Source organism: Lissotriton helveticus, chromosome 1_1, assembly GCF_964261635.1.
Source record: "Lissotriton helveticus chromosome 1_1, aLisHel1.1, whole genome shotgun sequence".
Classification (NCBI taxonomy): Eukaryota; Metazoa; Chordata; class Amphibia; order Caudata; family Salamandridae; genus Lissotriton; species Lissotriton helveticus.
The window spans coordinates 1,263,579,114-1,263,597,917 of NC_136057.1; the positions used below are offsets into that span (position 1 = coordinate 1,263,579,114).

The 18,804-nt window shown below is 44.2% G+C and overlaps 1 protein-coding gene across 3 annotated transcripts in view; it reads right to left on the reverse strand.

The window, feature by feature from the left end:
- Nucleotides 1-1,862: 1,862 nt before the first annotated feature.
- LOC144822575 (B-cell receptor-associated protein 29-like) overlaps nucleotides 1,863-18,804 on the reverse strand; it is a 270,162-nt gene continuing 253,220 nt past the window's right edge. For all 3 annotated transcript variants that reach the window (XM_078680293.1, XM_078680300.1, XM_078680283.1), the window contains one exon: nucleotides 1,863-6,475. In XM_078680293.1, the coding sequence (XP_078536419.1) occupies nucleotides 6,437-6,475 (39 nt within the window). In that variant the 3' untranslated portion in view covers nucleotides 1,863-6,436. The remainder of the gene's footprint in view (nucleotides 6,476-18,804) is intronic.

Genomic DNA, 18,804 nt, shown 5'->3' on the forward strand with positions numbered 1-18,804 from the left:
CCACCCGCAAGAGTAAAAAAAATAATCTATTAAGAAACTGCACTTTTGAAGTTAGTACAGTAAAAAAGGATCCACAACAGTTATTGTACTCTAGCACCACACATGGCAAACCACTGGTACTGCAACACTCTCCCATAGAATGCAATGGAGGTATGAACTTGAAACAGAACCCACTGAAAATATTACAATTATTGATTGATTGTTTTATTTAAATATACATTAATTGGATCTAAATAAAAATATAAAATAAATATTTTATTCAAAAATATTTGAGTAACATTTTAAAGTTAAAAATAAGTAACTTAAAAAAAATAATTACATTAATGTAAATTAATTCTATACATAACCTTTTACAAATTTTAATTTGTTACAAAAATATACTGCATTCAAGATGGAAGAACAGTTAAACCTACGGTTTAGAGGTTGAGAGAGGGTAGAAGACTTGTCTTCTGATTAAAAATAAACAGTGGGGTGTAAGCAGTGACAACATCGAGAAAAATCAAGCATTTGGTAATTGTTAGGAAACCACTAATTCTCAGTTCAAGATAAATGAGTTGCAGAGTTTAATCTACTTGACTTGACAGTGGGAAATCTGAGAACATTTCAAAGAAGACAACTGATGAGGCCATTTACAATGATAAAATTCTGCAAACCATAATTGGTGGGTAGACTTCTTGAAGAATTTAAAATAAGGTAGAACAAATTCAGTCTCTGATTCATGCAAAGTTTATAATGTTATCGGAAAAGTGCATACCAAGCCTACAACAATGAAAAAGCTTTTATCACACAAACCTAAATCAGCTCAAATTAAAACTCTCTGCTCAAACTATACAACCAATATTAATGTTGAATGATGAGCTGAAAATGTTGGCGAGAATATCATCTAAATGACTAGAAAGATTATTTCTTAAATGAATTCATCAATCCCAAATTCAAGTTCCTGGACCTGCATCTCTCTTATTCTCCACAGATTAGATTTGTATCTCCCATGTTAGCACCCTCGTTTTCTGGCAGAGTACGGGTTAATTTCTAAATGCATAGAGTGAGTCTTCTTTCTGTACAAAATTCTGCAAAAGCCCCGTTTGCTACTAAGAAATTAATTTCCCTCCTCTGGAATCCTAGAGTAAAAATATTCCTCAGGCTTTGCATATCAGTATCTGACTTTGCAGTTGAACTTACTAAGACTTTCACTGAGACAAGTATATTTCCCCACTGTGGTTCCAATGTGGGGAAAACAAGGTCACCAGGCATCTTGATCTTGAGGTAGTAGCGAAATCTGAAGAATTCCGACTCAGTCTCTCCTCAGAGATGGACCAATCTAGTGAGAGGATTATTTTTGTACGCCAAATACCAATAATGCTACATATTGTAACTTTTAAGCATGTGTGGCAGGAAAATTGTTATTGATACTGAGCTGTGATTCTGTAATTTCTTGGCGATTACCACCTCTTTTCAATGGTGCCTAATTGAGATAAATGTCCCCAGTGTGTGGCAGTTGACGGTCTTTTCAAATTCCCATTTTCATTCCTCCACTCTATTCAATATCAATCTATTTTTTCAGGGGCAATGAGGAGACTGAGGGAATTAGGAGTGGTCAGCGTTATTAACTACTTCTGATAACTTCACATCCAACAGCTTGAGGATTTAATGTTCAAAGAAAGGGATAAAGAGTTTGGGGTAGATGTTACACATTGAAGAGAAATTAAAATACAGTATTGAGGAAGTCTTTTAAAACATCATGCAAAATTATAATTGGCTATTAAATTTAGCTGTGTGGGTAAGCACCACAACATAAAAATGAATATTTGTTTTTCCTTTATTTTGTAATAAATCGTTTGGGAATAAAAACAGATGGAACCATAGCAACACACACACACAACTTTATTTTTTTCAAATAAATTCTCTTACTTCCAGCAAAAAGTGACAAAATGTGTACATAAAAAAATAAGAGCAATTCTTAAATGCTTTGTATATAAGCTTAACAATAAATCTCTAATGGTGATACATCCATTTTATTCTTCATTCATTCAAGATGTGAGGCTCAGTGTTCACAATTACTTTCAGAATGTAGTTTTTACTTGCATCGTTGGGACAACATGAGGAATCTGATAACTAAACAATATTCCTCTTTTTAACTACCATAAGCATTGCACTCTCAACAAACATTATGTAAAACAGCAGAGAGGACAGTTGCGCAGTAAAGGTGAGCACATCAACATTGCCAAGACCTGGAAAGATGTGTAGCCTAATGAGAAAGGCAGGCATGCATGATAATAATAGGTTAAAATGAAAAAACTGCCCGGGCCCACAAACATATTATTTACTCAAATCAATCGAAAACCATGTTATCATATGCACATTTCCTGTGAAGAAAGGCATTTGCTCTATAGGACTATGGACCACATCTCAATGTTACCAATGCTCACACTTAATTAAGGGAAGCTAGCACATTTGTGCTCTGGAAATCATTACCCATATCATTCAAGCATGTACCAGCAATGGTAAAGTAGTTTCCCTATACAGTGAAGCAACAAAAGTTATGAACACTGAAACACTTGTGTAAATTAACGCTTCACAATAAAAAAGGTCAACCAAAGTATTGGGTACTTGGGTACAAGATTGCCTAACAATGATGGTTTACTGTATCTCAAATGAATGCACAATAACTGACTAAGAAATGCTTTTTAAGGAATTCAGGAGTTATAATAGCAGATGTTCAAGCTTCGATTTGCTTCAATTAAGTAGACTTAAAAGCACAAAAATTTAACTTTTTTGTGAAGAAAACAACATGATGCAGGTTGTACTTGTTACTTAATCAGAATGCCACTTTCAGTTTGGAATTGACCCTTCATGCACCATTTCCAATGACCCAGTAAATGGAGTCAGCAGCGCTTGGGTTTAGCATCTCAAACAAACTTACATCGGGCTTGATTTTGATGTCAGGCAGTCGGGTCACCGACAGGCCGTTGGTGGCAGTCCACCAGCAGACATCCCTTTGGTCCGACCGCCATATTACGATGCTGGCAGTCAGACCAACAGATGACGGAGGAAAGACCACTGCCTCCACCAGGATCAGAGATCCCAACGGGGCAGCGGTCAGAGAATCGACCCAGCATGGCGACGGTGCAGAGGCAGGTACAGTCGTTGGATTAATAATATCCCTTTCCAACATCCTTTTCATGGTGGAAACACCGCCATGAAAAGGATGTCGGAAAGGAGTATTCCATCCGTCATGGGCCACTGAAAAGTGGCCCGGGGGGCACATGTACTGTCAGCCTGGCGGTAGCATCGTAATACGGTGGTCGGATCGCCCACGTGCTTGTTGCAATAGCGGTTGGCAGTCCGACCACCTAGAATCATAATGATGCCCCTAGTCTCCAAAGATCTGATTAACACAGCAAAAAGAACAAATCTGGCTTCCGATTGTAAGCATTCTTAAATATTAGATACTCCTTAACTTGCTAGTTATGGATGTAGTCATTGATTTCACAATATTACACATGGCAAATCACCATTCTTAGACCTAGCTATTAAGCCATAATTTATATTAGACCATGAAAAGAATGATTTGAAATGCTAACTGAAATGAGTATCAGGTATTATTAATAATTGCATGAATATAATATCATTTATATTGTCTCCATTTTGAATATCTCGGACACAACTGTTCCAAACCAGTCAAAAGTAAAGACAAAATCAGACAAAGCTGAAATAAATGCCTCACTTTCATTTCGAAAGTAAAATACGATCATCAAATTAGAGCCTCTTACTGCACCAAATACACTGCCCAAGTTCTATAGATATCCCCAACTGACAGCTAGCAAATCTATTGCTAGTTGTCACTGAAATAATTTCTTTAAAAAAAAAAATCTGCATAATTTCTCATTATAATCTTGTCACGAGGCACCGAGTGTTAACTGCTCATAATGATAGGTCTGATTCACCAAGTGCCAGTTGGAAAAGTTTGTTGTTTTCTGCTATGTGGTTATGCCTACACTTTGAGTAGAAATTGAACTATTCTTGGATAGACAAAGAGTTACTGATTTCCTCAAGCACTTCAATGCATACTGTTTAAGTATTTATGCCAAGTGCAAGCAAAATGTGCTTTCAAGCTTAATTTTTCTATTCTGGTGCACAATATTTGTCCCTGTGGAGAATCGCATTTGCCTACACCTCACATTAAACAGGGAGTTTTCCTTCCCTTTCCTGCCATGGAAAACACATATGCTGCTTTTCACAGTAATACATTTACGTCAATTTACAGGGCAGTAACTCCACAGACTTATGAATATCCAGAAATGTACGAGTTTGTAGTTGTTCGCTTGTCTTTGCGGGCTGCCCCAGTCAAAAACATCCAGAATCCCAGCTCTTACGCCCAAAGCTTGCCAATGTTGACACATTTTAAGTACACCTTACAAAGGTTAATTTCCATCATTCAGGATTCTGGGAAAGTGTTTGATTTCACCTTTGCAAGGTGTGCAGTTACTGCAAGCAAGTTGAATGCAGTTGCACACAATACTTAGGGATTATGTTGTCAGATAAACTGAAACTCTATAGTGAACTATTATGCTAAAAATAAAATAGATCAACTGGCAGAATTTTTTACATTTATGAAAACGTCTACTTTAAGCAATTGATTTAAAATACATAACATTATCTGGGAAAAATTGTCAAGTAAAATCCAAAAATTAAAGCTTTATGTAAAGAGCTCTCTGATGGCAACGGAAACACATAATGACAAAGTCCATGAGACAAACCAAAATCTTTCTGAAATGCTCATTACATCAAGCAAAGGCACACAAAAAAATAATTTTCTTAAAATGTGCAAGTTTCAGCTAAGATTCTTTGGTTATAAAAAGTAACCTAGGAGGATGCACTTAAAAAACTATAATTTATGCAACTCTGATTTAATTCGGGTTAGGCTACAAAACAACATATATAATAAAAATGCATAATTTTTCGCTGTCCAGAAGAGTAATGTTTGTTTGAAATTCCAGGAACTCAGGTATTAAGAGGAGCTGGATAGAAGTATACAGATTTGTCGGTTGGACAAATTCTTAAAAATTCTATCTAGACTGCGATGACACTCCTATCCCAAGAGCTCAGTTTCAAAACTAGAAGTCGACCAGTCAACCCAACAAATGCCATCCGCTCTGCTCAGGAAAGGCTGCCAGTGGTAGAATGGTGCTCATCTACAATTTACCTGTTTTCACTAATAAACTGAAGTTCTCACTGAGATTGTGAAACTGAAGTTCTCACTGACATTGTGTTTTCTGTGAAGCGTAGGTGTCAGACAGGAGTCAGGCTACAACATTTTAAGATAGGTGATAAACTGCTTCTGATTAAGCATGATATATTTTTACGATTTCACTCAAAAATGAAGTCTATTGAGTTTAGGCAAAACCTTTGAGTGGTATATTTTTCACAATTCGAGGGAAAAGGCCATTATCCTAAGCATGCAAGGTAGATGTGTTGAAAAGCAAAAAGCTGGCTTTGGTGAGCAGTGCTGTTTTGCACTTCTAGTAACATAAGGTTTCAAGACATAACTGTAAACAAAATGCTTTCCAGGTGGGACCAAGGCAAAAACAGCAGGACCGCATGTGGAGAAAGCACGACTGTGTCTGTGCAGTTTGAGTATGAAGGCTGCATGCCCACTTTAGTTAGGCTGTTTGTCACACTCTAGCAGATTTATGAAGTTTGCCTTCTGCAGGGTACGATGTGGTACATTTATCAGTTTCATAAGTACATTCTAATGTTCTATATGTATAAACACACAGTACTTAGAGCCAACAAGAACATTCTTGTCTTGTTGCCAAAAGATAAACGTTTTCTAAATCAGCATGATTTTGTGCTGTACAGTACAAAAAGCACATGCACGCATGACTGTGCTGTGCAGAATATAGATTCGCTGTGATATGATTTTAAGTACAGTTCTAAATGTCTAAAATATAAAGGATTTTTAAGAGTAGTTGGCACAGATTGCGTTTGTGCCTGCTGGCATATGTCCAAATATTGTAGGTCCTTTTAGAAGAATTAATGACCCTACACAGAATGAGGATGTCCTCAGTTTTATAGGCAACAGCTCATGGCCCCAGAACACCAATCAGTTGGTGCATGGTTAAGGCGATAAAATAACAATCATTTTGTAAGAAACCCCGCATTTTCCCAGGTGACAAGTGTCGAATATCTCCTGAGCTTTTATAGAGTTGGTACTCGGAAACCTAAGCGACTAAGCTTTATGGGTGTTTCCGGAAGGGATGGAGCATCTCTTATATCTCATTCTCTCAGTGTAGAAGCAAATGCCGTTGGCTCCATCAAGTTTACTTTAGGATAATCCTCTGAAGCAAGGTTCTCATGACTAAAAGAAAATCTCTTTCCAAAAGCAGAAAATTCTCAAGTTCTGCCCTTCCACAACGACTTCATCCAGAGCCCACGTTCACTCTGCCTTCTTATTGTGTTCGCCCTCAACGACTCTCTGCAAAGAATATGAAAAGAGAAAAAAATTAGAGTAGCTTCAGACCAAGGCCAAATATTACAGTGCTTTCTGAACTGCCCAAAAAGCCAGTAATAAAGATACAAGTTACACTTTTAGATAGAACCTACTTCCATGGAAGAGACAAATAGTTCTGTAGTGTTTTTCTATTCAAAGCATTAAAAAATGAACAAAAAACAGATTTATTCCCACAACCATGACCTGGCAAGGGACTGTTAATATCCTTGTTAGTTTGGTGGTATTGCATTCTTACATAAAACAGTCTTCGCCTTTGCAGTTCCAATAACCCTAAGTCCAGCGGCTTCTTCAAATTACCAACTTCTGGAATCCTTGGCCATGTTTGAGAGACTATTACAAATTAGGTGTAGAAGTGCAGAGACCATACAAAGTTGGACATGCTATGCTATTCCTTTTTGTATAGAATGCACGTAGGAGGTGGCACCCCCTTTCCTACAATGCATGCACCATTCACATTGCATATTTGCACCCTGTCCCAGTAGAGGGGCTCCAGAAGCAGGTGTGAATCAGGAATGCGTGTATGATGCTGGGGAAAGTCCCATGGTCTTGTTTTGATGTTCACAGTTGCAGTTGTGTGTTCATAGCACAGTGCAGTGGTTCCTAACCTTTGGTCTGCTGCAGGCCCCAATGAATCACCACTGGAAGCGAAGGATCCCAGCCTAAGCAATTTCAATGATTTGGAACTCAAAAGAACGAACACAATATAGTCTCAAGTGTAAATCAAACAAATAGACATTTTCAAATATGCCATTTAAATCAAACAGAAAATACAAAAATCCATTTTTTTAAGGGAAGGTGAAGCTTTTCAGATTTTGGTTTTATTGCTATAAGGTGAAGCGATACGCTACACTCTAGCATATCACTTCTATTTTGCTCCCCATGCATGAACTCTTTTTGTTATTATATACCAGTGATCAAGTGAGATCACCAAACGCCCCCCCTAAATTCTGTTTGCTCCCACAAATCAAGTAAGGATACCAATTTACTTTTTATTCACCAATTGCAAATTCTTTCACATTTACAGAACATTTGAAAATATTCAGGTTTACATTTTGTATATATTTCGTCTATCTTCCTTATTTATCTACTATTATTATTACATTTTTTAAAACAGTTGTCCACAGTGAGGGGATTTTGGTAATCTGAAGCAGTATATGTACAAACCATTTCTGAACTGTTGTAGGGGACTTCAATGTGGTCTTTGAAAAAGAGTTCGACAGACCTTCCAAAAATAAGTATGTCTCCAATCAAAGTGTATTGCAAGCTCATACATATAATCGAAGATATAGGTGTGTGTGTGATAGCCAGAAGAGAAAAATGTGAGAGTGACAAAGGATATATGTTCTGCAGTAAGCAGTACAGATATCATTCCAGACTAGACTACATGCTACTCGATTGTTCCCGGATTAAAACAAAGGGCCAGAAATACGTGACACTTGACCACACACATCTTTCTGATCATAGTGGAGTTACTCTCGGTTCAGGAAGTTAATGCACAACATAGATGGAAATTGAATCAAGCATTACTGCATGATACAAATATCACCCAGGAGTTAACAGAGAAGACCCATGTGTTTATCTATTTATAACTTGGGTAGTGTCTTGTATAATTGTTTGGGAAGCATGCAAAGCATTAGAGGAATTATCAGTACAATAGTATACAATCATGGTGCTAGGGCTTGAGAGAAGAATAAGAAGTTGGAGGAACAAATATCAGCAAAAGAACAGGAAATACAACAACAGAGTGCTGATGTGCCAAGTAAAAAAGCAGAACTGCAATTAGAATTCCAAAAGTTGAAGAGTGAGTTCAAAATAAGCTTGGAAATAAAGTGCAAGACCGATGGAGAGCCAGCAAACTGTGACACTTTCCATAAGGGGAGAAATGCGGAGAACTGCTAGCATGGAAATCTAGATTTGAAGAGACCGAGAGCTTTATAAGTACCTTAATAAAGCACGACTTGGGAGAGACATCAGTGGCTCGAGGATATAGAAAAGGAGAGGCTTAAAAGCTTTAGTAGACTATACATGGAAGAAAAATCTCAAGATTTAAATAAGATTAAAGATTTGGTTGCCTAACAGGTAACCCACCCAAAAAGCAGAATTAGATAAGGACATTATGGCGGAAGAAATAGTACGTCAAATTTCTATATATGTATGGGGTGTAAAGTTTTAAAAGCCTCTTTAAATGTATGGTTCCTTTTTAAGAAATTGGTAGGGATACATTAGGACACCCAGCTAGTGCTGATCTGTGACGCACCGAGGATACCAGTCTTTCTAGATGACAAACGCAGCCTCCATTAAAGACGACAGGGATGACCTGCTGGGGACATTTGAGAGATGGCCAGCCTTCTCCAACGAGTAGCTTGTGAGCTACTCGTAGCTCTCCAGCAACCTGTAAGTAGCTTACATCTGTCCAGCCAAGCCTCCTAAATTAGAAGCTTTTGATCAGTTGAATTGATATTAGTATACCAAAATTGAGAGTGCATATTTGAGACAATCTTTTCTAATATTAGAACTCATAAGCTGATATTTGGAGAAAAATGGCTGAATTGCCATAATATATAAGATCTGATATTTGAGTGATAAATCATGCGGCACTGGGGAGACTTTTTACCATACCTTGATATCAGAGGCATTGCTGCTGTGACTTTTATGTATTACCCATGTAGAGGCATTCCAAATTGGCAAATACCTTTTACGGTTGGCAACCACGCCTAATGCTCTCAGATGATCGCTGGTAGTAATATTGCATATAGTGGCCACTAATGCAAACTTGTCTGATGTGGCCACTATTACAACACTGGTAATAGTAGCTCTCATTGAGTCTCATCAAACATAAGTAGCTATAATTACAGAAATGGTTGGAGATCTTGGTATCTGGGAAATAATGCTAGATTTAACATCAGGAGCTCTATTTAGGTTCAAGTACATCCAGTCGCATACACGGTGGTCCTCCCAAAAATGGATGGAAGAAGATAATTGGGACTTTAAAGAGAAAATCTGGGATGGATTAACAATCAAGAAGGAAGCCTATGTCTGGTATTTGGAGTTAGAGGAGGAAAAGATGAAGGAGCTGTGGACTGTCTGGTATGGAGGCTTGCTAATGCTGGCGCTTGAAGAATTATGGCAAATATCTCTTAGCATGCTTTACACCACAGTCAAAACTGCTGCCTTAAAGAAAAATCACCTTTTTATCCTACATTGCATGCACTGGACTCTGTTTTTGAGCCACCCCTGTAAAAGGAGTGGCAAAAGGAACCCCTATTAGAGGGTAATTGTAGGGCTCCCATGGATTTTGCAGGTTCCGTGTCTTTTTTTCTTTTATTCTAGGGAAGTATAGACAGCTGGCCCGAAAAGATGTTCCTTATCAAAAGGTTGATTAAGTATGGTGGACTCTTGCTTGAATCCAGAGATTCTAAGCCAAGCATGACTGCACAATAGTATGCTAGTGTTGATGGCACGAGATGCTGTGTCTGCCACTTCTAGTGCGCATTTGATGGAAGTATTAGTAATAAGCTTACCCTCCTGAATGAGGTCATTCGCTTTGGCTTTATACCGATCTGGCAAATGTTGCAAGAGTTCTTCCAACTCATCGTAGTGAGCCATGCCGTAGCATGCTAAAAGAGCCTGATCATTGGCAATACGCCAATGGTTAGCCGCTTGCGAAGCCACTCTTTTGCCTGAGGAATCAATGAGTTTAGACTCTTTATCAGGAGGAGGGGCATTGCCTGTGGTTTGAGAGTTAGCTATCTTGCGAGCGATAGATACCACAAGAGATTCTAAGGGCAACTGACCTTTAATATATACAGGGTCTGTAAGAGCGGGCTTGTATTTATCTACTCTAGGTGTGAGTATTCTGGATCTAACCGGGTCTTTGAATACCTCATCAGTGTGTTTTAACAAGCCTTTGAGCATTGGTAGAGTATAAGTTGACCTTTGTGAGTGCGTTAGTGTCTCAACATGGAAATCTTCTAGCAGGTCTGTATGAAGCTCCACCCCGTGATACTGTGCAGCCCTGTTTATAATTTGAACATAGCTAATGTTGTCATCAAGTGGGGAGGGTCTGGAGGGATAGAGGTCGAGGTCATTGTCATGATCCAGTTCCTTATCATAATTCTCCCAGGGATCAGTGTCTTGTGGTATATCCTGATTTAGTAGTATACCCTGCTCTTCATCCCCATCATCTTCATCTTCATCTTCATCCTGTGGGTCAGGTGATAGTGGGGGAGGTGGAGAATTTGATGGTGTAATGAGTAAATTGCGGTTGGGAGGAGGAGAGGGAGGTATGTAAGGGGGAAAAGGGTTAGTACCCATTTCCTTTTTCTTCTGAGGTATTTGTGGCTCCTCTGAAAGATCAAGCTTCTGTTTTTTTTAGAAAGAGTGGCCAGGAAGTGTCCAGTTTTAGGATCAATACTTAGTCTCTTTTACTTTGGATTCAATGGTGGATCTTCAGTCTTGGAGTATCTTTGTCTTTAGGAGTGGACTTCGGCGACGAAGATTTGGGCTGAGGGTCTTTGGGTGTGGAATGTTTTGAGTCAGAGTGCTTTTTAGGCGGTTCGGGCTCAGAAGCTTTTGGAGTTGTAGGTTTTGGCTCTCAACTTTTCGGCGCGGAGGATATTGGCTCTGAGCCTTCAGGTGTGGATGATTTTGGTTCTGAAGCTTTCGGTTTCGAGGATTTTAGCTCCAAAGCTTAAGGTTTGGAAGATTTTGGGTTCGAATCTTTAGACTTGGAGGATTTCGGCTCCGAGGCCTTCGGTGTGGAAGGTGTCTTCAGTGCCGGCGGTGTGGAGACTGGCAAGTGCTTCTTCTTATATTTCGGTGCAGAGGGTGTTCGTTCGGCACCGGAATGGGCTGGCTCAAGGCCTGGGCCAGAAGGCTTGTGTTTCATAGCCGGGATGGAGGGCGGGGCATCTGAAACATTTTCTCAGTGCCGACCTGAGCCCGAGGTCGAAGGTGAGACCGGAGCCTTAGTTTTTGATTGAGTGGGCACATGGGAATCTGAACTCACCGTACGTTGACACGGAGTGATGTTCTCTTCTTCCATGTCGGAGGCGGCTTCAGACATGGTGACCAGTTCTTCATCATAGGCTTCGGAAGCTGGACGATCTGAATCTGCTCCGAAGATGTCCGGAATGGAGCCGCTACTGCGTTGCATCTCGTGGCGTCGAGCCCGACGATCACGAAGGAGTAGTTTCTGTCCTGTAACTCCAGTTCTGTAGTAGGGGTATCTCTGTTATAGTCATAATCTAGTGAATAGTCCCGCCCATGTGCGTGGACCCCGGAGCAATCAAAAATAATCTCTTAATGTGTCGAAAAATGCAGAACTGCACAGACACTTAAGAGAGAATTAAAGACAGATAATGCAGCCTATATCCACAGGCTACACTGTCCAGTACTTCAACTAGAAATTCCACCAAAAATCCACAAACAGCAAAGCCTGTCCAGATTTCCCTTGCTTTAACAGCAAAAACCCTCTGGAATGATGGAGAGAAAGACCTGGACAGACAAGCCCCATAGGCTGTCATTATGTGGCTCAAAACAGGATACTGTGCCTTTAAGAGAACCTTCCAGAACTTCACAGTATCCCAGAATGCACTGCAGGTCCCTTTTACTTTCAGTTCTTTTTGAAGGCGTAACACGCCAGACCTGTAGCATTCCTTACATGAATATCTCTCTCCACCGGGGAGGAGGGCGGGCGCTTATGACTATAACAGAGATACCCCTACTACAGAACTGGAGTTACAGGACAGAAACTACTCCTTCTGTAGTAGGGGATCTCTGTGTATAGTCATAATCTAGTGAATAGAATGGCAAGCCCATCCCCACACAAAAGCGGCGGTGGAGAAAAGAGAAATAACACCACTACTGTGCGAACAGATTTCGCAGCGAAGCCTGCCCAACCTGAGCGTCTGCCCTGGCATCAGTGTCCAGACAGTAATGCTTAGCAAAGGTATGGACCGACTTCCAAGTGGCCGCCTTGCAGATTTCTGCAATTGGAACATTACGGAGCAAAGCTGTCGTGGCAGCTTTGCCCCTGGTGGAATGAGCCTTAGGTTTACCCCCTAAGGTCTTACCAGCTTTTTGGTGACACAACTGTATACAGGACACAATCCACCTAGAAATGGACTGTTTAGAGGTAGCAAGACCTGTCCTGACTGATCCATAATTGATAAACAATTGGTCTGACCTACGAATATCCTTGGTTTTATCTAGATAAAATTTCAACACCCTCCTGACATCCAGGGAATGCAGGGACCTTTCCGCTGGAGAGGAAGGATTCTGAAAAAACGTAGGTAAAGTTATGGTCTGGTTAACATGAAAGTCAGATATAACTTTAGGAGGAAATTTAGGGTGAGTACGCAAAACAACCTTAGCAGCATGAAATACAGTATATGTTTCTTGGCAACACAACGCCTGAATTTCACTCACCCTGCGGGCCGATGTAATGGCCACTAGGAACGCCGCCTTCCAGGACAGGTGCTGCAACGAAGCTTTATGAATAGGTTCAAAAGGCTTCTTCATCAATCTGGACAGCACCACATTCAATTCCCATGAAGGTGAAGGAAGCCGGACAGGAGGGAACACTTTCTTCAAGCCTTCCAAAAAGTCTTTGATCACAGGGATCTGAAAGAAGGAAGTCTGTGAAGGGCATTTCCTGTAGGCAGTCAAAGCAGCCAGATGAACCTTAATGGAATGGACATTAAGGCCAGACTGCGCCAGATATAGAAGATATGGAAGGATGACATCTTCCTTACACGTCGTTGGGTCATAGTTCTTCGACTTGCACCAGATGCAAAACCTCTTCCACTTGTAAGCATAAGAAGTCCTAGTGGAAGGTCGCTTAGCCTCCTTCAGTATGTCCATGCAATCTTCTGGTAGATTCAGATGGCCATATTGCACTATCTCAGGAGCCATGCTGCCAAACTCAAAGACGAGAGGTTGGGGTGCAACATCTGCCCCCCGAACTTCGTGAGAAGGTCCGGCCTGCACGGCAGCCGTATGTGAGGAAGGAGCGACCGGTGAAGTAGGTCCGTGAACCACCACTGTCTGGGCCATTCCCGGGCAATCAGGATCATCCGTGCCCTGGACTGGGACAGTTTGATGAGCACCGCCGGAATCAGGGGAATGGGTGGAAAAGCGTACAGAAAGCTGTTCGACCAGTTGATCCATAGCGCATTCCCCAGCGTCCCTGGTTGGTAGTACCTGGAGGCGAAGTCTCGGCATTTGCTGTTTTCGGCAGTGGCGAACAGATCTACGTCTGGAGTCCCCCACCTTGCGAAGACTTCTCCTAGTACTTCGTCGTTTATGACCCATTCGTGGATTTCCTGGATCAGTCTGCTCAGTGCGTCTGCCTGAACATTCTGCACACCTGGTAGATGGGTGGCCGTTATCGTCAGTCCTCTGGCCAGAAGCCAGTGCCAGATCGCCTGCGCCTCCTGCGACAGGGTGCGCGATCTAGACCCCCCTGCTTGTTGAGGTAATACATCGTGGTCGTATTGTCTGTCTGAACAAGCAACGAGTTGGTCCGGAAGGACGGAAGAAAGGCCTTCAGTGCCAAGTGAACAGCTCTGAGTTCCAGGAAATTGATGCGGTACGTGGACTCCATCTAGGACCACGTCCCCTGAATCTGTAGGTCTCTGGAGTGCACCCCCCAGCCGTGGAGAGACGCATCCGTCACAATAGTCTGCGTGGGAATGTCCTTGTGGAAGGGAACCCCTCTCAGGAGATTCTCCGCTGAACAACACCACTTCAGAGACTGAAGAGCATGCAGAGACAGTCGTATCTTGTCGTCCCAAGATCCTTTCCTCTGATCCCACTGATCCGCCAAGCACTCCTGCAATGGTCTCATGTGCAGCCGTGCGAGTGGCGTGAGGAAGATACAAGAGGCCATCGACCCCAGTAGAGAATACACCGTCCTCACTGTTGTAGATGGAGCGGTCATAAGATCCTGAGCCTTCCGAAGGAGTGATAACCGTCTCTCCTCCGAAGGAGACACGCTTGCTGACAGCGTATTGATGAGGCACCCAAGTACTGTATCCACTGGACCGGAGTCGGGACAGACTTGGACATGTTGATGTGCAACCCCAGCTTGTTCAAGAGAACGCACGTCTTCCGGAAGTGCGCTTGAGCTTCCGAGAAGGAGGAGGCCTTGATCAACCAATCGTCCAGGTACGGGTAGACAAACACCCTGTTCTTCTTTAGGTGTGCGGCTACCACTGCCATGCACTTCGAGAATGTCCTGGGCGCAGACTTCAATCCGAACGGCAGTACTGTGTACTGATAATGATTGGCGCCGACTTGGAATCGCAGGAACTTCCTGTGTTTGAGTACAATGGGCACATGGAAGTATGCATCCTGAAGATCTATGGCACACAGTCAGTCTCCCTGTTGCAGCTGAGGATAAATGTGATGCAACAACAGCATGCGAAACTTCGCTCTGCGAATCCACTTGTTTGCTTGTCGCAAATCCAGAATGGGCCTGAACTCGTTCTTGTCCTTCTTGCGGACCAGAAAGATCCGGAGTACAGACCTCTTCCTCTTTGAGACAGAGGTACGTCTTCTATCACCTTCTTCCTCAACAGGATATCGGCCTCCGCCTGGAGCTCGCGCAGCTGAAACTGCGAGCTGACTGGAGAGATCGATGGAGGCGGGCCGGTGAACCGAAGACTGTATCCATTGCAAACAATATTCAGCACCCACTTGTCCTTAGTAATTTTTCTCCACTCTGCCAGAAAAAATTGGACGCTTCCCCCCACCGGAGCGGGTAACGGATGAAGGGGAAGTAACAGCTCAGGGTCGAGACCCGGCCGCGCCCTTGTTCGCTGTAGAGGACTGCTGACTTCCTCTACCCTTCTGGCGTTTCTGGAAGGGCCTCCGGAACTGCTGCTGTTGTTGCTGCTGCTGTCCCGAAGCCTGTCCTCGCCCTCGGCCCTGCGCCCCGAACCGTCTCTGGAACGGGAGGTAGGCTTTCTTTTCTTTGGGCTTCTCCAAGCCCACAGCCGTCAGAGTCTCTGCCTCCGCCTTCATGCGGGCCATCTCATCATCCGCATGTTTTCCGAACAGGGTCGCCCCCGAGAAGGGCAGATTAGTCACTCGCTGCTGGGCCTCCGGCTTGAGTGATGTGAGCCTGAGCCAAGCATGGCGTCGCTGGTTGATCCCATGACAGTAACCATGGGCCGCCAACAGGGAACCATCCGCAGCCCCGCTGATAACCTGGTTCGAAACCAGCATCCCTTCCTTCAGGATCTCTAGAAAATCCTCCCTCTTGTCTCGTGGCAGGAGTTCCGTGAACTGCTGGAGAGATTCCCACAGGGAACGATCGTACCGTCCCAGCAGAGCCGTATCGCTAGCGGTCTTCATGACCGTAGCAGCTGTCCCACAAGCCTTCCTGCCATTAGAGTCGATCCATCGGCTCTCCTTATCCGGAGGCACAGTAGAAGACGGAGGGGTAGAATGTTGTTTTCTGGCTGCCGTCACTATAACGGAGTCCGGAACCGGGTCAGACCTTAGAAAAGCCGGGTCGGAATCCGGAGCCCTATATTTCTTCAGCAGACGGGATGGAGCAGCTCTCGTTACTGCAGGCGTAAGGAACAGCTCCTCCACTGGCTCTACCAAGCCTGGCATGAGCGGCAGCAGAGGGCAAGACAAATGTTTCTTGTGAAGTGTCTCAAAGATCACGGACGTCGTAGTTGTGGGAGCCGTCACCGTGATTACTAATTTCGCTGCACCCCTCAGGAGAACATCCTGGAACGTGCTGATGTCATCCACGGGAGACACCCTCGTCCCCGGGGAGTCTGACAAGGTCGGGGAGTAGGACCTCGTCCTGGAAGAGCCCGTGCGGGACCGTGATCCGCGCCTCCTGTGGCGCCGTCTGGACCTCGTCGAGGATCTGTGATGACTGTGCGACCTCCCTCTCCGTCCGGAGCGGGATCGTGACTTCCGTGGCTTTGGTCGCCCTGCCGGTTCCACCGGGACAGGAGACTGTGGCTTGGGTGGTCGCCTCGGCCGAGGGGTCCCCTTCGGAGGAGTGGGTACCTGGGCAGGGAAACCGACCTCTGAGGAAGCGGTGGAGGCTTGTCAACCGGCAGCTGAGGTTGAGGCTGAGGCTGGGGCTGAGGCCGAGGTGGTAGAGGTGGAAGAGGCTGCGGGGTAGGGACCCGCGGAGGAAGCCCTCTCGGCAGAGGAGGCGGAGGAGGAGGCATCACTGTCCCCGGCTTAGGAGGGGTATACACAAGGGAGTACACCGAGCCCGGTGACCCGCCCTCCTTATCAGGCTGGGATGTGGGAGAGTCTCTCCTCGGTACTGGACGCCTGTCAGACTGACTCCTGGTGCCCAAACTCCTTCTGTGCCTTTCCTGCGTCGAAGAATGGTGACCCGATGGCGAGCGTCGGCCCCTCGACGTCGAACTGCGCTTCCTCGACGGCGAACGCCTGTCGCTCGACGCCGAACGCTTCCGCCTCGACGGCGACCTCCATGGCCTCGACGTCGATCGTCTTCGCCTCAACGGCTTCCTGTGCCTCGACGGCGATCTCTTGTGCCTCAACGGCGATCTCTTGCGCCTCGACGGCAAACGCCCCCTCGATGCCGAGGATCCCCTCGACGACGACCTTCTCCTTTTCGCGAACGGCGGTGTCGCAACGACGACGAGCGCCGACGCCCCCGTCGACGTCCTGTCCTCGACGACGACGACGACGACGAAACCGTCACCAGTGATGTCTACGGCGGTCTGTTCAGATCCCTCGACGTCGAACGTCGACGCCGCTTCGACCCAGAGCCCTGGGGAGATGGGGAACAGACTGTAGTCATCTCTCTCGATGCCGTAGTCGGTGCAATCGACACCGACGGAGAATGGGGACGCTTGCTGGACTTCCTGCCCCCCCAGAGGCCTCAGCATGGGCAGATGAAGCCCCTCCAGACCCACCTCGTGCTTGCAGTCTTCTCTCCTTCAGGCCTTGGAGCCTGATCTTCTTTCTGTCTCTCAGGGTCCTGGTTGTAAATCCCTGGCAGATCTCACACTCATCAGGGTTATGAGAGGAGGGAAGGCAGAGGATACACACTTCATGTGGGTCAGTCTTGGCCTTCTTCCTGGAACATTCCGGGCATTTGTCAAATAATGCAGGCATATTCTACAAAAAGACTGCCCCAAAAGCACACCAAAGAAGAATTAACCAAAGTACTTTGAACAAAGTACAAAAAAACACTTGAATAAGTGAGAAATCACAAAAATAAATCCCAAAAGGGAGAGCTCAATGCTCCAGGGTCCTGCTAGCAGGAGCCGGAAAAAAGAACTGAAAGTAAAAGGGACCTGCAGTGCATTCTGGGATACTGTGAAGTTCTGGAAGGTTCTCTTAAAGGCACAGTATCCTGTTTTGAGCCATATAATGGCAGCCTATGGGGCTTGTCTGTCCAGGTCTTTCTCTCTATCATTCCAGAGGGTTTTTGCTGTTAAAGCAAGGGAAATCTGGACAGGCTTTGCTGTTTGTGGATTTTTGGTGGAATTTCTAGTTGAAGTACTGGACAGTGTAGCCTGTGGATATAGGCTGCATTATCGGTCTTTAATTCTCTCTTAAGTGTCTGTGCAGTTCTGCATTTTTCGACACATTAAGAGATTATTTTTGATTGCTCCGGGGTCCACGCACATGGGCGGGACTATTCACTAGATTATGACTATACACAGAGATCCCCTACTACAGAATGTTTTTTTTTATCGGAACCATTGAATGCTTCACAGTCCTTTTCGTTGTGTTCCGGGGATAAGCAGAGGTTGCAAACCTTGTGCAAATCGGTGCAAGGAAATTTAGCACAAATGGAGTTTAAATAGAGTCCGTTCCATCAACTGCTGGTGTGGTCAGCACAGGTAGGCCCGACGCCCGCCTCGAAGTTCCCGATCAAAGGTTTTTTCAGTTGAACCATACACGTCAAATGGGAAACTGCGATCAAAGACAATACTGTTGAGGGTAGAAGATTGCGCGTCGTAGGTTTTCGAGAACGATACCTACCCGGAGTGCAGATATACACATCTGAACCAGATGGCAGAAAAAAACAATCTGGGGATGGAGTCGACGCACAAGCGCACTATCACCGGAAGGAGGAGGCACCTACCTTGTAACTGCAAAGACTTCTCCGCAGAAAAGCAAAGTGCAAACATCCGGACCCAACACTAGATAGCGATCTATGCTAAAGCATATGATCTACAGCTCATATGCCTCGAACAGAATGTGCCTTTCAAAGGGAGCTTTTTTCCTCCATCAACAGCTAAGGGGAAGTCTGTGTAAAAGAGAACTATCAGTGT